The sequence below is a fragment of the Poecilia latipinna genome, unplaced genomic scaffold (genome assembly GCF_001443285.1).
Source record: "Poecilia latipinna isolate Pla-1442-1.1 unplaced genomic scaffold, P_latipinna-1.0 Scaffold172, whole genome shotgun sequence".
Taxonomy (NCBI): Eukaryota; Metazoa; Chordata; class Actinopteri; order Cyprinodontiformes; family Poeciliidae; genus Poecilia; species Poecilia latipinna.
Genome location: NW_015112788.1, coordinates 151,732 through 170,846, shown reverse-complemented (window position 1 = coordinate 170,846; position 19,115 = coordinate 151,732). Strand labels below are relative to the sequence as shown.

General features: G+C 40.1%; 1 protein-coding gene across 8 annotated transcripts in view; it reads right to left on the bottom strand.

Annotated features, from left to right (window-relative positions):
- The window catches only part of myo9aa (myosin IXAa), a 117,592-nt gene that overhangs the window by 83,996 nt on the left and 14,481 nt on the right, over window positions 1–19,115 (bottom strand). For all 8 annotated transcript variants that reach the window (XM_015030083.1, XM_015030076.1, XM_015030077.1 and 5 more), the window contains exon 2: window positions 8,272–9,247. In XM_015030083.1, coding sequence (XP_014885569.1) covers window positions 8,272–9,156 — 885 coding nt within the window. In that variant the 5' untranslated portion in view covers window positions 9,157–9,247. The remainder of the gene's footprint in view (window positions 1–8,271; window positions 9,248–19,115) is intronic.

Below are 19,115 nucleotides of genomic sequence, written 5' to 3'. Positions count from 1 at the left end.
AAGGTGCAAGAATATTTGTGTTTTCCCGTTTTTTTTTTTTTTTGTATACAGTTTGAGGGGAAAAAAAAAAAAAAAAAAAAGAGCCTGGCACTGGGGTGCAGAGATAAACACAAAGTGAAAAGCTACAGCTGCAGCTGCTTGAATTCTTCATTTTTCAACTGAACAAAATGCGAAACACTGTAACTCTGCAGCCCATGCTTGTTGAAAGTCATTGCCTTTGAGTTATTGTGAATAGTGTCTGGCTAAACAGCGTTGGCAAAAATAGAAATTGATACTTCTATAAAATGAAGGAAAGGACAAAGGTTCTGAAATGAAACGTGTACATTGTAAAATGTACACGTTTATAAATTTGCTGCCTGCCTTCTTAAATGAAGAAGTGGTGAAATAAGAGCGAGGACAACTGGGGAACTTTTTAACCATCACAGACGGTGATGGCTTTCGTTGTTTGGAACAATGTAATCTAAATGGTATGTAAATATATTGGATTACAGTAAGCTGAGCACCCTGCACACAGAGATGCACCAGTCAGCTTTTCCTTTCAGAAAGCGATTTCCAGTTTTTTTTTTTATCAGTTTGCCGATCCAATATTACAGATTCTAATCCAATAAAGAGCTTGAACTTTCACGTATTATTTTTGAGCTAAATACAAAAATAAACATCCAGGATTGGTGACATGAGGCTTAATGCATAAATTGGGAAAATGTTGGAATTCCTTTATCTCTTAAACCCAAAACTATTAAATCTCTCATTATTGCTTTCTTTAGCAAATAGGAATAATTTTGGTAATTCTAACTGGCTTAAGAAAGTAACATTGTGGTCTGATTTAACTTCAGACACTGATTAAAAAAAAGGAGTGTGTATGTCTTTTAATAAGTGTGTGTAAACCTCTGGTTTCAAATGTACTTTGAAGAAAAAAATAAAGTTGGCCGGATCAAACCTCAACAAAAACAAGAAGTCGGTATTATCTGGAAACTCCTGGTTGGTACATCTTTACTTCTTATGTTAACAGAAAACATGTCTGTCCATTTCAAAAATGTGCCGTAGACCGTATGACAGGTTCACCGTCCCATGCACAAGATAAGATAAACACCAGAAGATGAGCTTTATTATGCCTTGTTATTTGTCAAGGTTCTGTTTTACTACAGATCACTAGTGTTTGTGTTTATAGCACAAAAGAAAGAAGAGCATTTATTCCAAATGTTGTTGAGGCATACCAGCAGTAATCGAGGCATGACGGGGACCTTTAGGATTTTACTTCTCCGTTTCTGTTTCCTTCAAGAGTTTTTCATGTGGAAGATGAGTCATGTCCAGTCATTTCCTGGGATTTGTCTTAATGAGTCTGAGTCATGACAAGTTCCAGGTTTGTAGAGAGCAGCAGGAGGACACAATCATTTAAATGAGACGGGCAGTCCAGGTAATTTATTAGAACCTCAATCTGACTCTTCAAAAGGTCCTCTCTGTGAAATGAGTAAAAAACAGTAATCTGCAAATAAATACCAGACTATAACCCTAACAGAATACTAATGGGAACTCTAATCAACAGAGCATTTCTTAAGAGTACGTACGGATCATTTAACATGTTGAGATAAAGCATTTTTCACCGTGTTTATGTTCCGATCAGGAACGGAGGCGAGTCAGAGGTTTAGATTAAAGCAAACTAAAATGTGTTAAAAACCACCTTTAGCAGATCCACTGCAGTAAAAGTATTATGCAAGAGAGTGCTGGGAAACATCAGTAGGTACTAATAATGAAACAAGAGTTTGGACTCACCTGGTGAAAATTTCCCTTGAACTGTTGAAACAGTGGAGATTTCCACTCCTATCGGTAAGCTCTGCATTGGATGTCTATCTACAGACTAAGTAATTTGAGTCATGACTTCATCTCTGCGTAATGGAGCCAATCTAGTCAGCAATAGAAACTACTGCTAAGATGATAAAAACAGATAAAGCCCTCCGATCATCACGACAAGGTGACTCAGTACAAGTTTCTTTGATGTTTTTGGGAGCATTTCATATCGAGGAACTTAAACATTTTAGGTTGTTGCAACATCACAAGAGTGTTTCTCATAAAATAAAACGTTATTTCTCAAGTACAACGGGAAACCAATAATAAACTGCTTGTGCAACTCATAGCACTATAATTTTACTCAAAAATGTGTAATCAGCTGGTGTCAACACCCACTTCCTATGGCTGGCTTTCTGTGGCCCCCATTGATTGAATGACAACTTGCTCATACTTGTCAGCTGCAACATGGTGATACTGTAGTTCTCCATTAGTGCTGGTCAACAGTGATACCACAATAAATCTGGGTGTTTTTGTGAATCAAAGTGCTTTATCTAGAAAAAGTAGTGCAGGAAGACAGCATTAGTCTCATGTTCTCTCACCTTTTGTGTTCAATTGTGTTGTGCTTGATGTAGTTATTGAACAATGTGTGTTAGTTGTTATGTAAAAATAAGCCATGAGCTGGAAATTTAGCAGAGTGGTTTGGTAAAATGCTCATGGATGTGGTAGGGGAAAAAAGACATAAAATTTCCATCTTGACCTCTCACACTTTGCTGTTGCCATGCAACATAATTTCCAAAAATGTGTCTTAATATTTCTCAAATTATGACTGAGGTTTCCTGCCAGTTTGATTTCCGACTTCTCTAAATATTTGTCGAGTTGGGGATAAATCCACTATCATACCACTTGCTTTTTAAATACAAATCAGAACAAGCCGATACGTGACTTGCTGTGAAATATGGAAAGACATCAGCTGTGTTGAGTTTATCTTTTCTAATCCAAACTGTTCCAGAAACATTTTTGGGCTCTGCTTCTTGCAAGGCAGTTTCCGTCCAGATAGCAGTAAAGCTTGGTTTAAGTTTCTTATTGGACTTCTGTGTTTGAGAAAAAGCCCAACTACATAAGAAGACCAATAATTTAACTTCAATAAAACGCAGCGCTCTGACAAATAAGAAATATAATCTCGGCTCTTACATTCCCCCATCTCTCTTGTGATGCCCTTCCTCCATCTCAGCCTGAGGTAAATCTTATTTGACCCCACCCAGTTGGGGGAAAACCCATATTAAAGCACTACTATTCCCGGTAATAGTGGGGGGCTCTGGACTGCCCACATTATGAGTGTATCTCTGTCTTAATGCTTAAAGGAGTATACTGAAGAAGCACTGAAGTAGATGCTGAGCAATGAAACTGCTGACCTGGGATGACTCACACCAGGGATATTTGTTTTGGCTGGGAACACAAAGGAACCCAACAGGAGCTCCAGAACTCACTGGGCCAAGGAGGTCTGTCCAAACAGCTTAGGACTTGAGTTCACCCAGAGAGGATTCCCTGACATGCAAACAGTCAGTAATAATACTACAATCACCTCCCAAGTCTTAGAAATAATATCCGAACCTGAAAGGACTTCCAGGAGAAAGTGTCTCATTTAAGCAAAAAGGACAATTTATGCTTGCAAAGATGCACCTAAATGAAACAATGTTGCTTGCATAGAGCACCGTACTGGAAATGTCACAGCTGGAAACAAACACCTCAAACCAACAGTCAAATATGGCAGTTGATTATTTGGGTTTGTTGTTCAGCCAGAGGACCGGTGCACCAGACACTGAGGTGATACTTTCAAAGTATTCTTCAGCCAAATCCTAAAACTTGGCCAAAATTGGATCAAAATTACAATGATGACAAGACAAAGCAAAAAAACACCACAATGGCTGAAAAAGAAAAGACTGGCGTTGGACTGGTTGAAATCGAGACATCAAGCTGATTGACTTGTCACAAACCTATTGGGAATTAGTCTTGCAGGTTTGAACCTCCAATCCGTCTCAGTTGTTGTTGTGACCTTGGGCAAGACACTTAACCCATTTTACCTGCTGGTGGTCAGAGGCTGCGCCGGTGCAGGTCAGCTGTGGCTACAATGTAGTAGCTCACCTGCATCAGTGTGTGAATAATATGAATGTGTGTCAGTGGATCAATAAATGTAGTGTGAAGCGCTTTGGGGTTCTCTGGACTTGATAAATTGCCATGCAAGTACTGAACATTTACTAAAGACAACATCTGAAGATTCTGGCACTGCAGACCAAAGAACTGCAGAGGGTTCCTGCAGTCCGCTATTTAAATATTAGGGATCCAGGATGGTCTCGCACTACTGCAGCTAATCCAGAACATGCACTTCGTACCAAGGAGATTTATTGTTCAGTCACGCCTTCAATCATTCCCAAATGTGAGGCAGCCACCTGAAAACCCACAACTCAGCAAGCCGACAGCAGAAGTCGAAGCGTGGCTGGTCGTTGAACAGCAGGTCATGATAAACTCAGGAAAGACAATATCAGGCAATGTATTAAAAACACAACTTCCCCAGAGCTCAAACGTATGTAGACTGAGAAGAGAAGCACACAAAGCTTTTGTTCATGAGGTCCATTTCTGAGAATGAATGAAGACATTCTGCATGCATAAACAGTCCCACAACGGAGACAATAGAAGATAAAACCAACCCAAACAATACAGAGCAGTACGTTTTACTGTATATGCAGGCAGTCACCGATATTAGAGGCTTAACGTCATTTCAGACGACTCTGCCACAAAAAGCTAAACACTTTGAGGAATGACCGAAAGCAGATAAGCACTAAAGCAAAACTGTGTGAAGTATTTGTCACATTTCATGTATGCTTCTATTTGTCATGAGTCTACAGGGTCAGTTCAAGTCCAGAGCTGTTCAACTCGAGGCAGGAATAGCAAAAATCACTTTATGACTCTGGGTCTGTGCTGAAATTAAAGCCTGTCAGACTTCTAAGTGCCTACATTTGGAATAATCACTGTGTTTAAGGAATGCCGAAACTTTCCGAGTTCATCTAATCAACACAACGTGTCCTTACAAAGTATGTTTTCATCTTGTTCTCAGCTGCAATAATTGAAACTCTGGAGCAAGAGTCAGGATTTCGACAAAGAGCTCCAACTGTTGGCCGGTTTCCAAAATAAACCCGTTTATGAGTGACATTTTCTACTTGGGTTTAAAAAAAATATGGCTTTCAATGAACTTAGGTCTCAATGTTTACTTTTTTTTTTGTTTGTTTTTGTTTTTTACAGTGTGCTATGGCACTGTTTACATGCAGATAATGAGTCATTGTAAGGTCACAATCTGACCCAACCTTCACCCCAGATTTAAGCATGTTCTCCACTAATTCTGGAGGACAAATGTTTTTCTTCATGAATTATTTATTTAAAAAATGAATTCCCTTAAAATATTTAATGTATAACACAAGATGGAAGAGGCCTTTACAAATTAAAAATGTTTTGCTTTGTTAAAACTGGGGCAATATTAACAATCCATGTTTCTTTCCATCACCTTGCCATTTTTGATTGCGTTTCGGAAGAGGGAAGGCAAGGGGCTGGCCATGTGGCATTTGTTTGGTCATGTGACAGTAATAGTTATGCAGCACAGGATTAAGATTTAACTGATGCAGAGAAAGCAATGTCAGCATTGAGGGAAGAAAATTTATATCACATCGGTAAATATTTATCAGCCATAACAGCAATAAAAATATCAGATATCAATATCAAAAAAATGTAAGGAGTAGAGATATCAGTGTATCTCTACTCTTTACATACAGAGATTAGAGGTAACATATTTTAAATTTACATGAGGAACGCACTTTAAAATGAGATTTTTGTAATATCAATGAAAACACTGCTTAATAAATCTTCCTTACTCTCATGGTACGTCCCTAAAACAAAAGAAAAAAGCCTCAGGGAGGCAAATGGACAAACGATCCCACTGACGTAAACTGTTCCTGCGCTGATGTCGTCCATCTCTCCCTGCAGTAGCAGAGCAGCTCCAGTCTTGGCATCACTCACCATCAGGGCAGATATGCAATCTCCCTGTGCAAACAATTACGGGCAACTCCTCTGCACTCACAGCTACTCACTCGTGTTGAGGCATTGAGGATTAAGACAATGTGCTTACACATTAACCAGAGAGTCACACACATCAATGGCATTCCTCAGGACTGTATTTACCAAACTGAAAGCAATAAAGTGTGTAGTAGTGGAGCTACCTGCAGCCTGAACTGTTGTCTTTTAGGTTACCCTTTGACCTTGGCTTCTGAGAGCATAGTTTCAACTTGACATTGATGCAAAACACTTACTTCAACTTATTTTTTTTAATAGAGAATACATTAATGGGATCATTATCAAGGTGAAAGAGCCAGTACAGAAAGGTGTTTTGTTTTTTTTAAACCAGGAAAAAAAAGCCACTGTAGCATTTAACAGAAGATGAAGGCTTTTCCAGATCAGTAAACTTGTGAATTGCCATGAATAAAATGAAACAGTCAAGAGTAAATTCCTTCTTAGCTGTTTAAACTCAAAGTAACAACACCGCCTCATTCTTAACAAGAGGACCAAAAGTAAACATGTAGCAATCAGGAGCTGTGACAGCCAGCATTGCAACCCATTGCGACATATAGAAAGAATCTTAACACAGCCCATGTTTGCCTTTTCATACAGGCAGCATTATGCATGCCATTGATCAGTGTTGTGCAACTCTCAGGAATTCGGCTGGGCAAAGAAACAATGTGCAGTTGTGAACCCATCAAAGATCATGAAATGGACTGCACTATAGTTGCAGGTCCCTGAAGGAAAAAAAAAAAAAAGAATATGAGTGGAATGTCTTGAGTGATGAGAAAACAACCAGTTTCCTTCACAGACCTCAGACTGGGCCTCTACAACGTCCACCTTGAGACTCTATTTCCATGGTGCAGAAAAAGAAACAAGAATCTAGAACTACACCATTGATAATTCACAGCCTGCATGCAGATAATGCTCCTCTGTCCTCCAAATAATCCCCACACAGCTGGACAGAAACTGTACTAAACTTCTTTGTGCCAGCTAAGATCAACAAGAGACAGAGGCAAGAAAAGCAGCAATGTGTAACTAATGTTATGTGTGGAAGCAGCTGCAATAAGACACACTGTGTAAACTATGACTGCAGAGATTCCAGAATAGCTAGCATCCATTTTCCAAAGTTCTGGCAACAAAAAAGGGGAACTAGACAGTAATTTTAGGAGGAGTCAAATTCACAAGTGCTAAATTCCTATCAAGTTTTTAACCGCACAAAAATATTTTAATAAAGGCCAGCTAATGTTTCCAACATCAGATAATCCCAGATTTCAGGTTTAATCAGATCCAAATCAACTCTGAAATAAGAAGTCCAAAACCATCCACTACTCTAAAACTGTGAAGCCGCACCTCTAAGGATGAGACTCAAATGCAGGAGATTTGGAAAAGCTACCTGCACCAGTCTATCTCGAAGCAGCACATTCCCAAGACAAACCTTCCCCTTAATCCCATGACCGCACCGTGCCTTAGGTTACACACCAGCACAACACCCTCAAACTTATTCAGGATGCAGTTGCATGCAAGAGCACACCACAAGACCACATGTTTTACAGGGGACTAAGAACCAAGCCACACTGGTGCACACAGGCCTCACCCTGCAGATACGCCGTCATGTAGCTCCTCTTTTGTTCCACTAAGCAGCTTGAGAAGTTACAGCCATAATTATAAACCACCATGTTTCACAAAATTTATGCAAAACCTTCCAAGGGCAATCAAGCCATTGTGTGTCGCTCACAATGATGTTATGATTAATGGGCACTTATCACAGTCATAAAAAGTATGACGGCAAAAACACCACAAACTTCCTACGACAATATTTTCTAAATATTGGAGAGGCATATGTCAACGTAGCATTTATAACGGCACTCTTCGGAAATCTCTCATTGCACTCAAAGAAGAGTTTTTTTTTTCTCAACAACAAAAAAGGTACAAAACGGTTCCTGAACAAATTTGGAAAAAAATTAATTATTATACATGGCCTTGAAAATACACCTGACAACCTTGCAAAACCAATCCACGTTGTGGCTGCTTGACGTTGCAGGATCTTCTATCACTGTGAAATGGCACTTAAAGTTCTAAGAACTGAAAAAAAAAAGTTCACGTGTGGAAGCGTGTGCAGAGCTGCTTTTAAAAAGAGATCAAAAAGTGACATCTGCAGCAAAAAATCTTTCGATTGCTCGTTAGTCACCAAAAATTACTTGAAGTAGTTAAATAAGAGCTTTCTTTTGAACGCTCTACTTTAGTATTTCTGAAAAAGTAGAACAACTCCTCCCCCACCCCAAATGCAACAGGCCCTTAGGCCTTCAAGTCAAGTGCTGTTTTGCAAGTCCTGTCAAATGATTTGTTCTAAACAAAACTAATGAATAAAGGTTTATTCCTCACCTCCAATACTGGTCCGGCTCCCAATATGATTTGTTCCACTCCACTGGCAAAGCCCTTCTGACTGAGGGCAGTCAGATGATGAATGAGAAAGTTTGTGCTTTGCGTCTTCCCAGAGCCGCTCTCCCCAGATATGACGATGCACTGGTTCTTCTGTCTCCTCAGCATTGCGTGGTAGGCCACATCCGCCACGGCGTAAATGTGCGGCTCCAAGTCTCCCAGCGTATGATTGTCATACATCTTCACATACTTGGGGTTGTAGATTGGCAGGAACTTGAAAGGGTTAATGACGATAAGGATGCTTCCGACGTAGGTGTAGATCTTTTCCTGCCGGAAGCGCGAGCGCAGGTTGTCCAGCAGCGAGCGCTCGTTGAGCTCCGGCAGGCAGCACAGATCGGCGTGGTCGCCCTGAGAATCGGGTTGCGGCAGCAGTCCGCGTTCCACCATGCGCCTTCGCTCCTCCGTCACCTGCAGCCACATCTGGAGGCTGCCTCCATAGTGAATAGAGCCGTCCAGATTTTTCTGCCTCAGCAGGAAGCGATAATCATCGCCGCCTGACAGCGGACGGTGCTCCAGAGCCACGCGAGGCCAGAGCATCATCCTCTGCACGGGACAGTCGGTGGGGTTCAGAATCCATTCTTCCCCACCAAACTCCTTCACCTCGGCTAACACGTAACACTTGGTGCGGTCCAGCTGCAGCCGCTCGATGACGCGCTCGATGGCCTCAGCGGCTGTGGTGGTCTTGCGGGCACTGATTGGACAGTAGATGGTCCCCTCTGCAAGGGCGCCTGGATAGATGCGCACGGTGAGCTCTGAGTTCTCAAAGCGCTGCCGGCGACCCAGGGTGCCCATGCCACCAACGCCACCACCGCCATCGCGAGCACTCATGGCGGAGCAGGAGCTCCCATTAGAGGCAGCAGGCCTGGTACTGGCACGTCCTTCACTGGGCTGGTGAGACCTCTACCTCAAGACATCACCACTGGAAGAAAGAACAACGACAAGGTAAGCACCAGAAACAATCAGTATGAAAGTTCTTTTAAGAAAACTAGGGCTGTCAATGTTAACTAATCTTAATTTATTTAATGCATAGTATTACCTGGTGTAGATTATTCGCATTACCTATTTTGACCTAAAAGTCTCTCTTCTGTAGAGGGTTATTTCGTTAAAAGCAGTGTGTTACACAGTCTTAAACTGAGTTCATCAAGGCAGAGTTGCAAACGCGAAGAGTCAGAGTGGTGTGCTCAGAGACAAATTTTGATTTAAAAAAGACGACGGAGTTAGAACAAGCTCCCCGTGTGCAGAGGCTATAGACCTTTGAGCGGCCATCCAGAGTTCGAATCCTGATCTCGGTTCCTTTGCCTCCCTTCTACCTGCCTCTTACTGTCAGATTATTGTGAAATAAAGGCCACCAATGCCGAAAAAAACCAACAGAAGACACTGTGATGGATGTTTGAATAAAGCCAACCTACTGTGTAGCTTAATTATTGCTTACTTGTCGTTTGTCCACCAAAGCACAACTAGTTTACAGTTACCATTTCTGAATTACATTCCAAAGAAAATGACCCATTTTAAACCTTCCTGAATATGAAAACCTGGAAAACTGAGATGTGTGGTTTGAGACAATAAAACATTTTGATAAACGTTTTTTGAAATCGAGCATTTTCTTACATTTTAAGCTTACAAAGTTAAGCTTTTTAGTGATTAACCACAGCGCTAGAGTGCGATTAATCAGATTTGTTTTTTAAATTGACTGATAGCACTAGAGAAAACACACAACAATCTCAACATTTGTACAATGAATGAACTTCTCTAAACTGGTTTACAGTCTGGGATTTCTACGCAGCCCACTCCACCCCACCAGATTACGAAATGCACCAGATTATGACACGTGGCCCTCATGTGCTGTTATGTAATATGCTAAGGGGTCATATTATTTTGCTGGAGACTGACATGCACACTCACACTGGATAAAGGATAAGTCATCAGGCTCAGTGGGATAACCATTAACACTGCAAACGCTCACATAAGCTCCTCGCAGACCCCGACAGCAGCAGCTGCCACCCTCTTTGCTTCATGCACAATCACGCCATTCACAAGTTCCCGCTTTAATGCACAGTGACGGGGCACCATGGGGAGAGCGGGGGGTCAACAGAGAGACGGGAAGAGGCAGGGTTAAATTAAAACATCCCAGCTGCTGAGGAGATTTATCTGCCGTTCTGATTCAATTTTAATCATCACGCTGGAGATAGATCAGTCACACAAATGTCACCAACAATAACGCAATGAAATAATTTTTTTTTCTTTGCAGCATCTGCAAAATAGCAGAAACAAATGGCAAATTTATGCGTCACATTGGATAACAATGAGCAGCAGTGTATCCGAGCATAACTGAGGATTAACGTTCTTTGGGGTTGATTGGAAAGGCTCCGACCTTCTGTGAATGAAGCACTGTATTACTTTACAATGATCTGTACTTTATGTAACACTTTAAGCTATAATTCAGCAGATTAAAATAAAAAATACTGTTTCACAGCGCTTTGTTGATTATAAATCAGACATTACATTCCTATGCATCCTCAGATTTAAATGTTCAGTGCATTACAGGACGCGCTGGAATCTGCCAGGAAAAGGCCTGTGCAATTATACACCATCCACAGTAACATATGCATTTTCATGTGACATGTTATCCGCCCCAAGTGACTGTTTTCCTAAATGAGCTCCATTTACCCTTGTCTGTACTTTAAGAGTTGGCTGACGGAGCAAATTATAAATAAACTTGAAGGTGCTCCTGCATGGAGGAATCCTGGGTATTTAATGCAAACACCAGCCTGTCACACACCATCTTTTGAACGCATCTTTCATCTTTTTTTAATTAGCTGAGAGCCACTGGTTGTCCTTGTTTTGATTTCAGTGATGGGGAAGGAGCCCTGATCTAATGGTCAACATCTTAGCTGGTTTGAGGTGCTTTAATTTGCCCGTCTGGGTCAACCATCTTTTATTCTTTTTTTTGTAGAAACTTTAATATGTCTTTTGAATCATTTATCACTTTTTAAACTTACAACAGGTATTTTAATGTTTGTTTCTAACTATTTTTTTTCTTTTTTTGCTTGTTGAGGCATGTGATTGCTGTTCATAATCTAAAAAACATATTTCTGCTTCCTGTGCTAAACTTTTGCCAGCATATTGGAGTCTGTGTTGAGGGTGGAGTCAAATGCTTAAGTTGGAGGCCAACTGTTTACCAAAAAACAGAATATTGGAAATCATACAGTGTATTGAATGCTTCATCACCAAACCAGGAGTTTAGCTCATATGTCTTTAAGAACACCAGAAGATAACCATTTATATACGTCATTAAAGACCAACCACAGCAGAAAACGTGAAATCGAGATGAAGGAGGGGATAAAAATAGCTGGTGCACACAGACGACCATGAAGGGCTCCAACAGGGAAATGACAACAATGCTGCACCTAGTCCAGATAGTTTCCTGTCAGCCCGTATCCACCCCGCCATGTGTTGCCTCAGCAACTCTGCTACAACCCGCATGACACTGAAGTGCTGCACAAGACAATGTTTTATTATCAATGCAGAAATACCAAAGCAAAGAGAGAAACTTCTTTGTTTTAAATAGCGCAAAGTTTTTCATATAACTATGTTAAAATGAAGGATCTAGTGGGAGAGCCGTCTGTCTTCCTGATTAAGCTTTCAGTCTATGTCTGCACATAGGAGTGTTTTAGGCAGCAAGTTACAGCCTGTTGTCCTGAACAGATGGTCAGCTCACTGCTTAACAGAAAGGGAGGGGGGACTTAGGGTTGTGTCAGAGCTGCAGAGCATAGGACCACACTGACTGACTATTTACCTTCAAACAGAACCTCGGCCAATCGCTGCAGTGCAATCAGAGCCGCCGTTGAGAAAGTTATCATGCTACATGTAAGACGTGAAAATGTAATGCAGCTGTCTGCCGTCTGTGCAGTTTGATTTACTTGTTGATGTTTGGGCAAATTAAAGATCAGCATAGGACTCCATTTAAAAAACAGGTGCAAAAAAGGTGTTTTAATGAAAAAAGGATACTTTATATAAAAATGTACTTAGTCAGTAATTGTAATATTAAATAATTATTAAATAAAAGAAAAAATAAAACAAGTTGACTAAGTGTACTGAAAATAGTCTTAATTATTTTTTAAGTTTCAAGTTACAAATACCTGACATTAACTTCATTAACATTTAGATTCTCTGAAAGATTTCATAAAGTTTTTTCATACTTTATTAGAGTAACCGACCTTTAACCTCTATAACCATTACAATGGTATCCGAAACCAGTGTTGTGTTGACACATTATCCACAGCTTAGCCTCAGACTACGACAAGATGACCCGAGCTTGAAAATCTGCATCTGAACGAACCACAGAACTTGTAGAACAAGGTTCTCTGGATAGATGAAGCCAAACGACACAAATCTGGCCTTAATGAACAGCAGCACAAACATCCCGTCACAACTGTCAAGGAAGCCAGAGGGAAGTTGATTTTGGCATGATTTTTAGCAAAAGGATACAAGCACCTTACAGTCTTTAAGCCATGAAGCAAAAAAAAAAAAAAAAAGCATCTTATTGACGGTGCTCCAAGCTGTGCCATAATCGTGTAAAAATGGCAAATATGAAGAGCAGAGTGAGAAAAAGAATAAATATTCTGAGGTAGGACATCATGTCACCTGATGGCCGTGTCTACCCACCGAATGTTATAAGGTTTGGTGTAGATAAGTGGGAGGTTTGGGCCCTGAAGGAAGAAACAAAGCAGACGGAGCACAGCTAGAGGAAACCTACTGAGGCCTCTCCCCCGTCGCCTTTCTCCTCACACAACTGAACCAGAAACGGATCCATTTACATGACATGAATGGTTAGCGTTAAGGCACCACAGACGAGTTATCTGATCTGAAATCAGCGAGGGCAGATTTTCTTCCCTCTCCCCATTTCCCTCAAGACGCAGCAGATCAGGGCAGATACAATCTCAACATACCAGAAATAAGCAATGCTGGATTTCACATGAGGTAAATATTGGATTTGCAGATCACACAAGAGGAGAGTTCCTGCTTTGAGGTATTGTTAAAGTTAAACTTGAGTCAGATGCTATCACTGTTAAACACCAGGCTGGGTGACAATTATCAGAAGTTGGATTAGAGGCTTAGCGCGACCTTTACCACGAGCAAACGACGGAAACAGCAGCTGATATTTACCCATTATGAAATTCAACACAAAAAATGTTCAAGAACAATGTGAAAAGTTTAGAGTCGTTTATGTAAAATACAGCCACACAGTCACTCTTTAAAAAAAATGCTGTTGGTGAATGCAGGGCTTTCTCATGCACAACAGGTTTTTGTGCTTTTTGGTTGAAGTGGTGAGGTTAATATCTCCCATGTTTTAACAAGCAGTTTTGTTTAGTTTCTCCTGTATGGAAAACCATCAAGATCAGAGCAAATCGCAGGCAGAAAGGTTGTGGATCCTGATTGGCTCAGACCATTTAGACCAGGGGTCTGCAACCTTTAACTCTGGAAACATGGATGGATCTCACAATGGATCTGACCTTTGGCTAAAATGATAAAGAGCCAGATAACCAGGCAGGTTTCCAGCATTTTATTTTTTATGGAATAATGGCATTGGATTTCCACAACAGAATGACACTAACAGTACAAGTAATATTTTACATCTATGTTTTCTTTTATTTTAAAGCTTACAAATGGAATAAAACAGGTAGCTGTTCAAAAATCACATCTGCAATAGTAGATATTTGTGAAAATTACTTATCGACTATTTTTAGAAAATTATTGGACAATAGTGGCTCTAAATAACTTATTTAGCGGGGCAAAGGAAAAGTGGCTCTCTTGATCACCAAGGTTGCATATCCCCAGTGAAGACTGATAAAATAGTTTTAAATCATGCATTGGCTGGTAATTCAACAGACTTTAAATGATACTTTTTTGTCAATGCAAGGTCTCTCTTGATTCTGGGCCCTGGAGTTAATGGGTTGTGCTTTGAGGTTTGACACCTATTAACTATGTTTTACAATCTTATGTTAAGGTGCGAAAGGACATAACTTGAGTCAACATTGCTTTGTTGACCGAATCAACGAGGAGTTTTAGTTGGGCTGACTAACATCGCAGAGCAACAAATGTATTTAAGAGCCCTTCTTCTGAACCTAATTGCACCCTTAGTCATTGTCCGACCCATAAACATGCACAATATTCAGTAGGTGTTCAATCATAGCATTTGTTTCCCATGTGTAATTTGTTAGGTTTCTCTTGGCAAAATCAAAGTGGTGTTCAGAGTCTGTATATTATTATTATGGGATGTTGTAGAAAAAGGTGCACATGTCTGAAAGACTGGTTAGTCCAGTTTCCATGGGTCATGACTTTGTATGTCAACCAAAACAAGGTTTTGTGTTGGGGGTTTTTCTACACCGAGTATAAATTCAACATGAGCCGTTTTGAAATTTTTTAGACAGGGGAGAGGGGGGGAAAAAAGACATCGTTTAGCTACAATATACATCAAATCATCTAGCTGTTAGCATGCCTGTTGCTAAAATAAACACCCACCTGTAAGCTTGCTACCAAGGAAGCCTGCCTGACTGATTCAATGTTTTAGATATTCAGGCTCCATGCATTGCCTTACAAAGGGAAGACCAGTAAGAACAAACACTCTGAACAAAGAGATACCACACAGTCATTAAATGTATCTTTTCTTCTTTTTTGGCATCTTCACAGTGTTATACACATGTAACCCTAGGTGCAATGTTGCTTACAAACTTGTAAACAGTTTGTTTAAGAGATACTGCTGGAAAAAGGACGAGGAAGATTCTGCATTCTTTTTGTAATCTGAGCATCATCGGTGAAGCCTTGTTGGACACTTGCAGTGAAGTGCAACTATCTGTGTGACTCCTCAATGCCAGCCATTGTTGCACCGGTGTTAAGGATCGAGTTTGGTCAGCTTTCTATAATATGAGGTCATCCTTCTGAAAACTGGAAGACTGTCACTGACATCACTCACTGTGTGAGTGTGTGTGTGTGCACTCAAGAGTTCGTAGTAAAACAAACTCACATGTCATCTTCAAGTTTCTAAGGCAACGTTTGTGATTACGAGCTTTAACAATGCCATTTATTAGCTACGTGCCAGGAGACTACACTGCCAGATCTCAGTGTTAAGCAGTCAGTTATGTTGTAAAAAAAATCTCAGTTTAGTTTCTGAGGTTTTATTTATTTCACTTCTATAAACCAGCCACTGAGGGAGTACCAGCTCACAGCTTGGATAAATTGGTTGTGCCAGCAAGGACATTCAACAAAAACTAGACCGAAGAGGCTGTTCACCAAAAGGAAACTAAACAAACAGTAACAGCACTAAACACTTTTAGCACCAGATTTGTTAATGAAACTGAACTACAGCCAGGGACGTTGTGAAAGGCCTAGAAAAGAATAATGTAGTTATTGTGATGTATTAAGTTTTTTTTTTTTTTTTAAAGGGGATCAATCATTTTGAATGATGGCGCTAAAGAATTAAATGCTTCTGTTAGACACTTGTGAGGAAGTTTCTCATTAGTGTAAAACTAACAGCAAGTAGTGTTTTATTGCTTAAGTTCATGTGCAACTTTCACTGTGAATGAAAATCTAATTGACTGTCTTTAAAAAGTCAATTTTGATACATAAAAAAGAACAAGAAATGAGGAGAAGACCAATATTCATTGAACACAATTACCACAGTTGGTTGCCCTGTTGCCTTGCAGGAAGACAATCCTGTGTCGATATCTCAACCTGCGGTCTTTCTGCATGCAGTTTGCATATTCTCCCTCCGTTTGTGTGGGTTCTCTGGGTACTCCAGCTTCCTCCCGTAGCACACATCACTGAGTGCGCTGAAAGCAACAGCTGTCTATCTCATGTTACTCCAGTATCATGTTGAATCACATTCAGACATCAACTTGGTTGAGATTCAGACTAATTTAATTTTTGAGGAGTCATTTTACCAGAGTCTTGTGTTGTCTATAGTGAAGACAGGCAGGTGCAATCCAAACATTTTTAGTACTTTTAGTCTTTATTCACAGCTGCCAGCATGTGATAGTTAAAGTGAGAGATCAGTTTAATTGATATCCAAGTTTTAATCACTTCAAAGATTTTGTGTGTGTGTTTTGTAAGTTTTAAACAACCAGGAAACAATGGCTTACGTCTGATATACCACCTAAGACTGAATTTTGAAAGATGGAAAATAGCAAAGACAAAATTAACCGTGGGAAAACAAACGCAGAAGCTCACAGACAGGCAGGCAGGCTGGATCACAAGAATAGAGATGTTGGAAGACATCAGACAGAGACGGACAGAAATGATAGGATGTTAGTCTTCCGAAATGTGAGCTGTGGGAATGTGAGAGCAAGAAGCATGGAGGACGGGAGGAAAGAGAGAATTCTAACAGCCAGTCTGGCATCAATTTGGACAGAGGACAATGAAGCGCTAAGCACTCATATTGCTGAGTAATTAGTCTGACAAAGCCTTTATGATTATTTAATACAGTGGAGGCTTTCCTGGCACTACGCCACCGTATGCCACAAGATGTTCCTGATAATTCATCCAACACAAGCTGAAACTGATTTTTGTCCAATTCACAAAACGCCAGCAGGACTTTTCTGGACCAGATGTGATGCATCTGCCTCACCACTACCATGCAATCACTTTAGACGAGTACAACAATCAACCACAGACACCCAACTAAGACAGGACGCCTCTGACCCATCTGATCATGCTGGGGGAAGCGACTGAAGGCTGCAAGCACTGCACAATGTCTGGCTGGCTGGTGCATGTTATTCCTTTGCTCCTGCTTGACCTTGTTGATAAGCTGTAAGATCCGTTAGATAAATTAACAAAAGTGTGAGGGAAAAAAACAACTAATTTCTAATTGTTAGATGATACTTTTGAGATGAAAACAGAGTGATACTGTAAAATTTGATATAGTTGGCTACACCTTTCCTACTAAGTAGAAACCAGTTTAATATCATTACAATGTATTAGTAGAGCTAGGCCTCATCGAGGCTAAGATTTTCTTTTGAAGTTCTAGAGTCAGGAAGAGAGGAACCAGAAGTATTAATCTGTTTTTCTGCACAACGATTTACCATAAACAATGAGATTGTTGTTAGTGATTTTATTAGCTGCAGTGGTAGTAACACTTTACGAAATTTCACTCATGAACACACTGACTTTCATCAACACTTGGAGCATCACCCACTAAAAGACAAGGTTTGCAGTGTCTTAGGGCAGAGTACACATACAAAGAAATCTAGAACTCCAGGATATATTCAATGTGCAAACATTTTCACATGACAGACTTGTCATGTGAAAATGACACTTCAAGTGTCAGGAAAAGAGAATATTCTTGACAGAATAACCAGGTTATTTAGTGTATTCAGATTATAAGGTGACCCTCCCCTTTGGGCAAATGATATCAATGACTATTGACCTGACCAACTACAGCAACCTCTGATCATAACACTCCCTCCACTGGCTTGTACAGTAGGCACAAGGGTTACCTGTCTTTTTGCCCTGATGTGCACATCACTCAGAAATAGGGCAAATCTAGAATCAACAACCACATAACCCTCTTGCGTTGCTCCAAAGTCCAACCTTTGTGCTCCCAGATGTAAGCCTTTTTTTGCTGATTGGGTTTACTGAGCTGTAGTTGGAAACAAATTAACAAGTTAAATAGACAAACTAAGCTATTCTGAAGACTGCATACCTCCAGCTAAAAGATATCTGACGTGGTAATAGGCTGCCCGAGGCAGAAAACTACTCAAGTCAATCCCTAACAAAAAGAAATGTTTCTGCTCGTTGCTAAGGAGACCGAAACATTTGGCTACATTTAATGTTTAACGCTCTTTGGTGGTTTGCCTTCACTTTGTGTCTGCAGCGACAAGTTTGACATGAAGAGTTTCATAACCTATCAAAACCCCAAAGTATTTCATAACAATGGCTTTTCCACTCACAGACTGTAGTGCATACACACAAGAAAAACACGAGAAACGTGTGAGTTTTCAGTTTTAACAAAACAAGAAAAAGAAAAAAAATGAATCTGAATTTTAATTATTTATCTAGTAGATCACTGATAATCACGTTGATAAAAAATTGTTTGATTACAATTTCTAGTGGATCTCTAGCATACAGTGAATGTACTAAATGATAATATTAATGGTCATATTATCATGACTGTTTATTCAGACCAACTCCCACAAATACTTCTGGTATTTGTGGGAGTTAGTCATTTTAGCTTCCCAAGTTGCATTTTCCCACGAATATTTCAGATATGCTCTGCAAAAAAAAAAAAAAAATCCATGAACAGGTGAATTTTTCACGATTAAGCTGTATGAATTTTCACGAAAAATTCCCAAATAGGTGACTCCGTGAATTCTATATACATATAAAGTCATACCGACCACTCAAAGCCATTTAGACTGTTGCCACGTTCACCCAGTCACACTCACTGACCAGCTTGGAGTTAAGTGCATTGCTCTTACACGTTGACATGAGGCAGAATGAAGTCGTAATGTCATCGTGCAACTTTCAGATTGCATGATGATTACTCTTCCCATTGAGTCACAGTTTCCCACAGTACTGTACCATATTCAAAAATGAACTGGAAGCCATGCCTTACAGTATCATATAGAATTGTTTAACATCTAAAGAAAAAAAAAAAAAAGCAGATTTGACTTTTTTGTACTGCAGAAATATTAATCTCAAACAGCTTACAGCAGATAATTAAAATCCAGTCACAGTTTTTAGGTGTCACCAAGAACCCCTGATGACTAGCAGCAACAAGTCTGTGCTTGGAT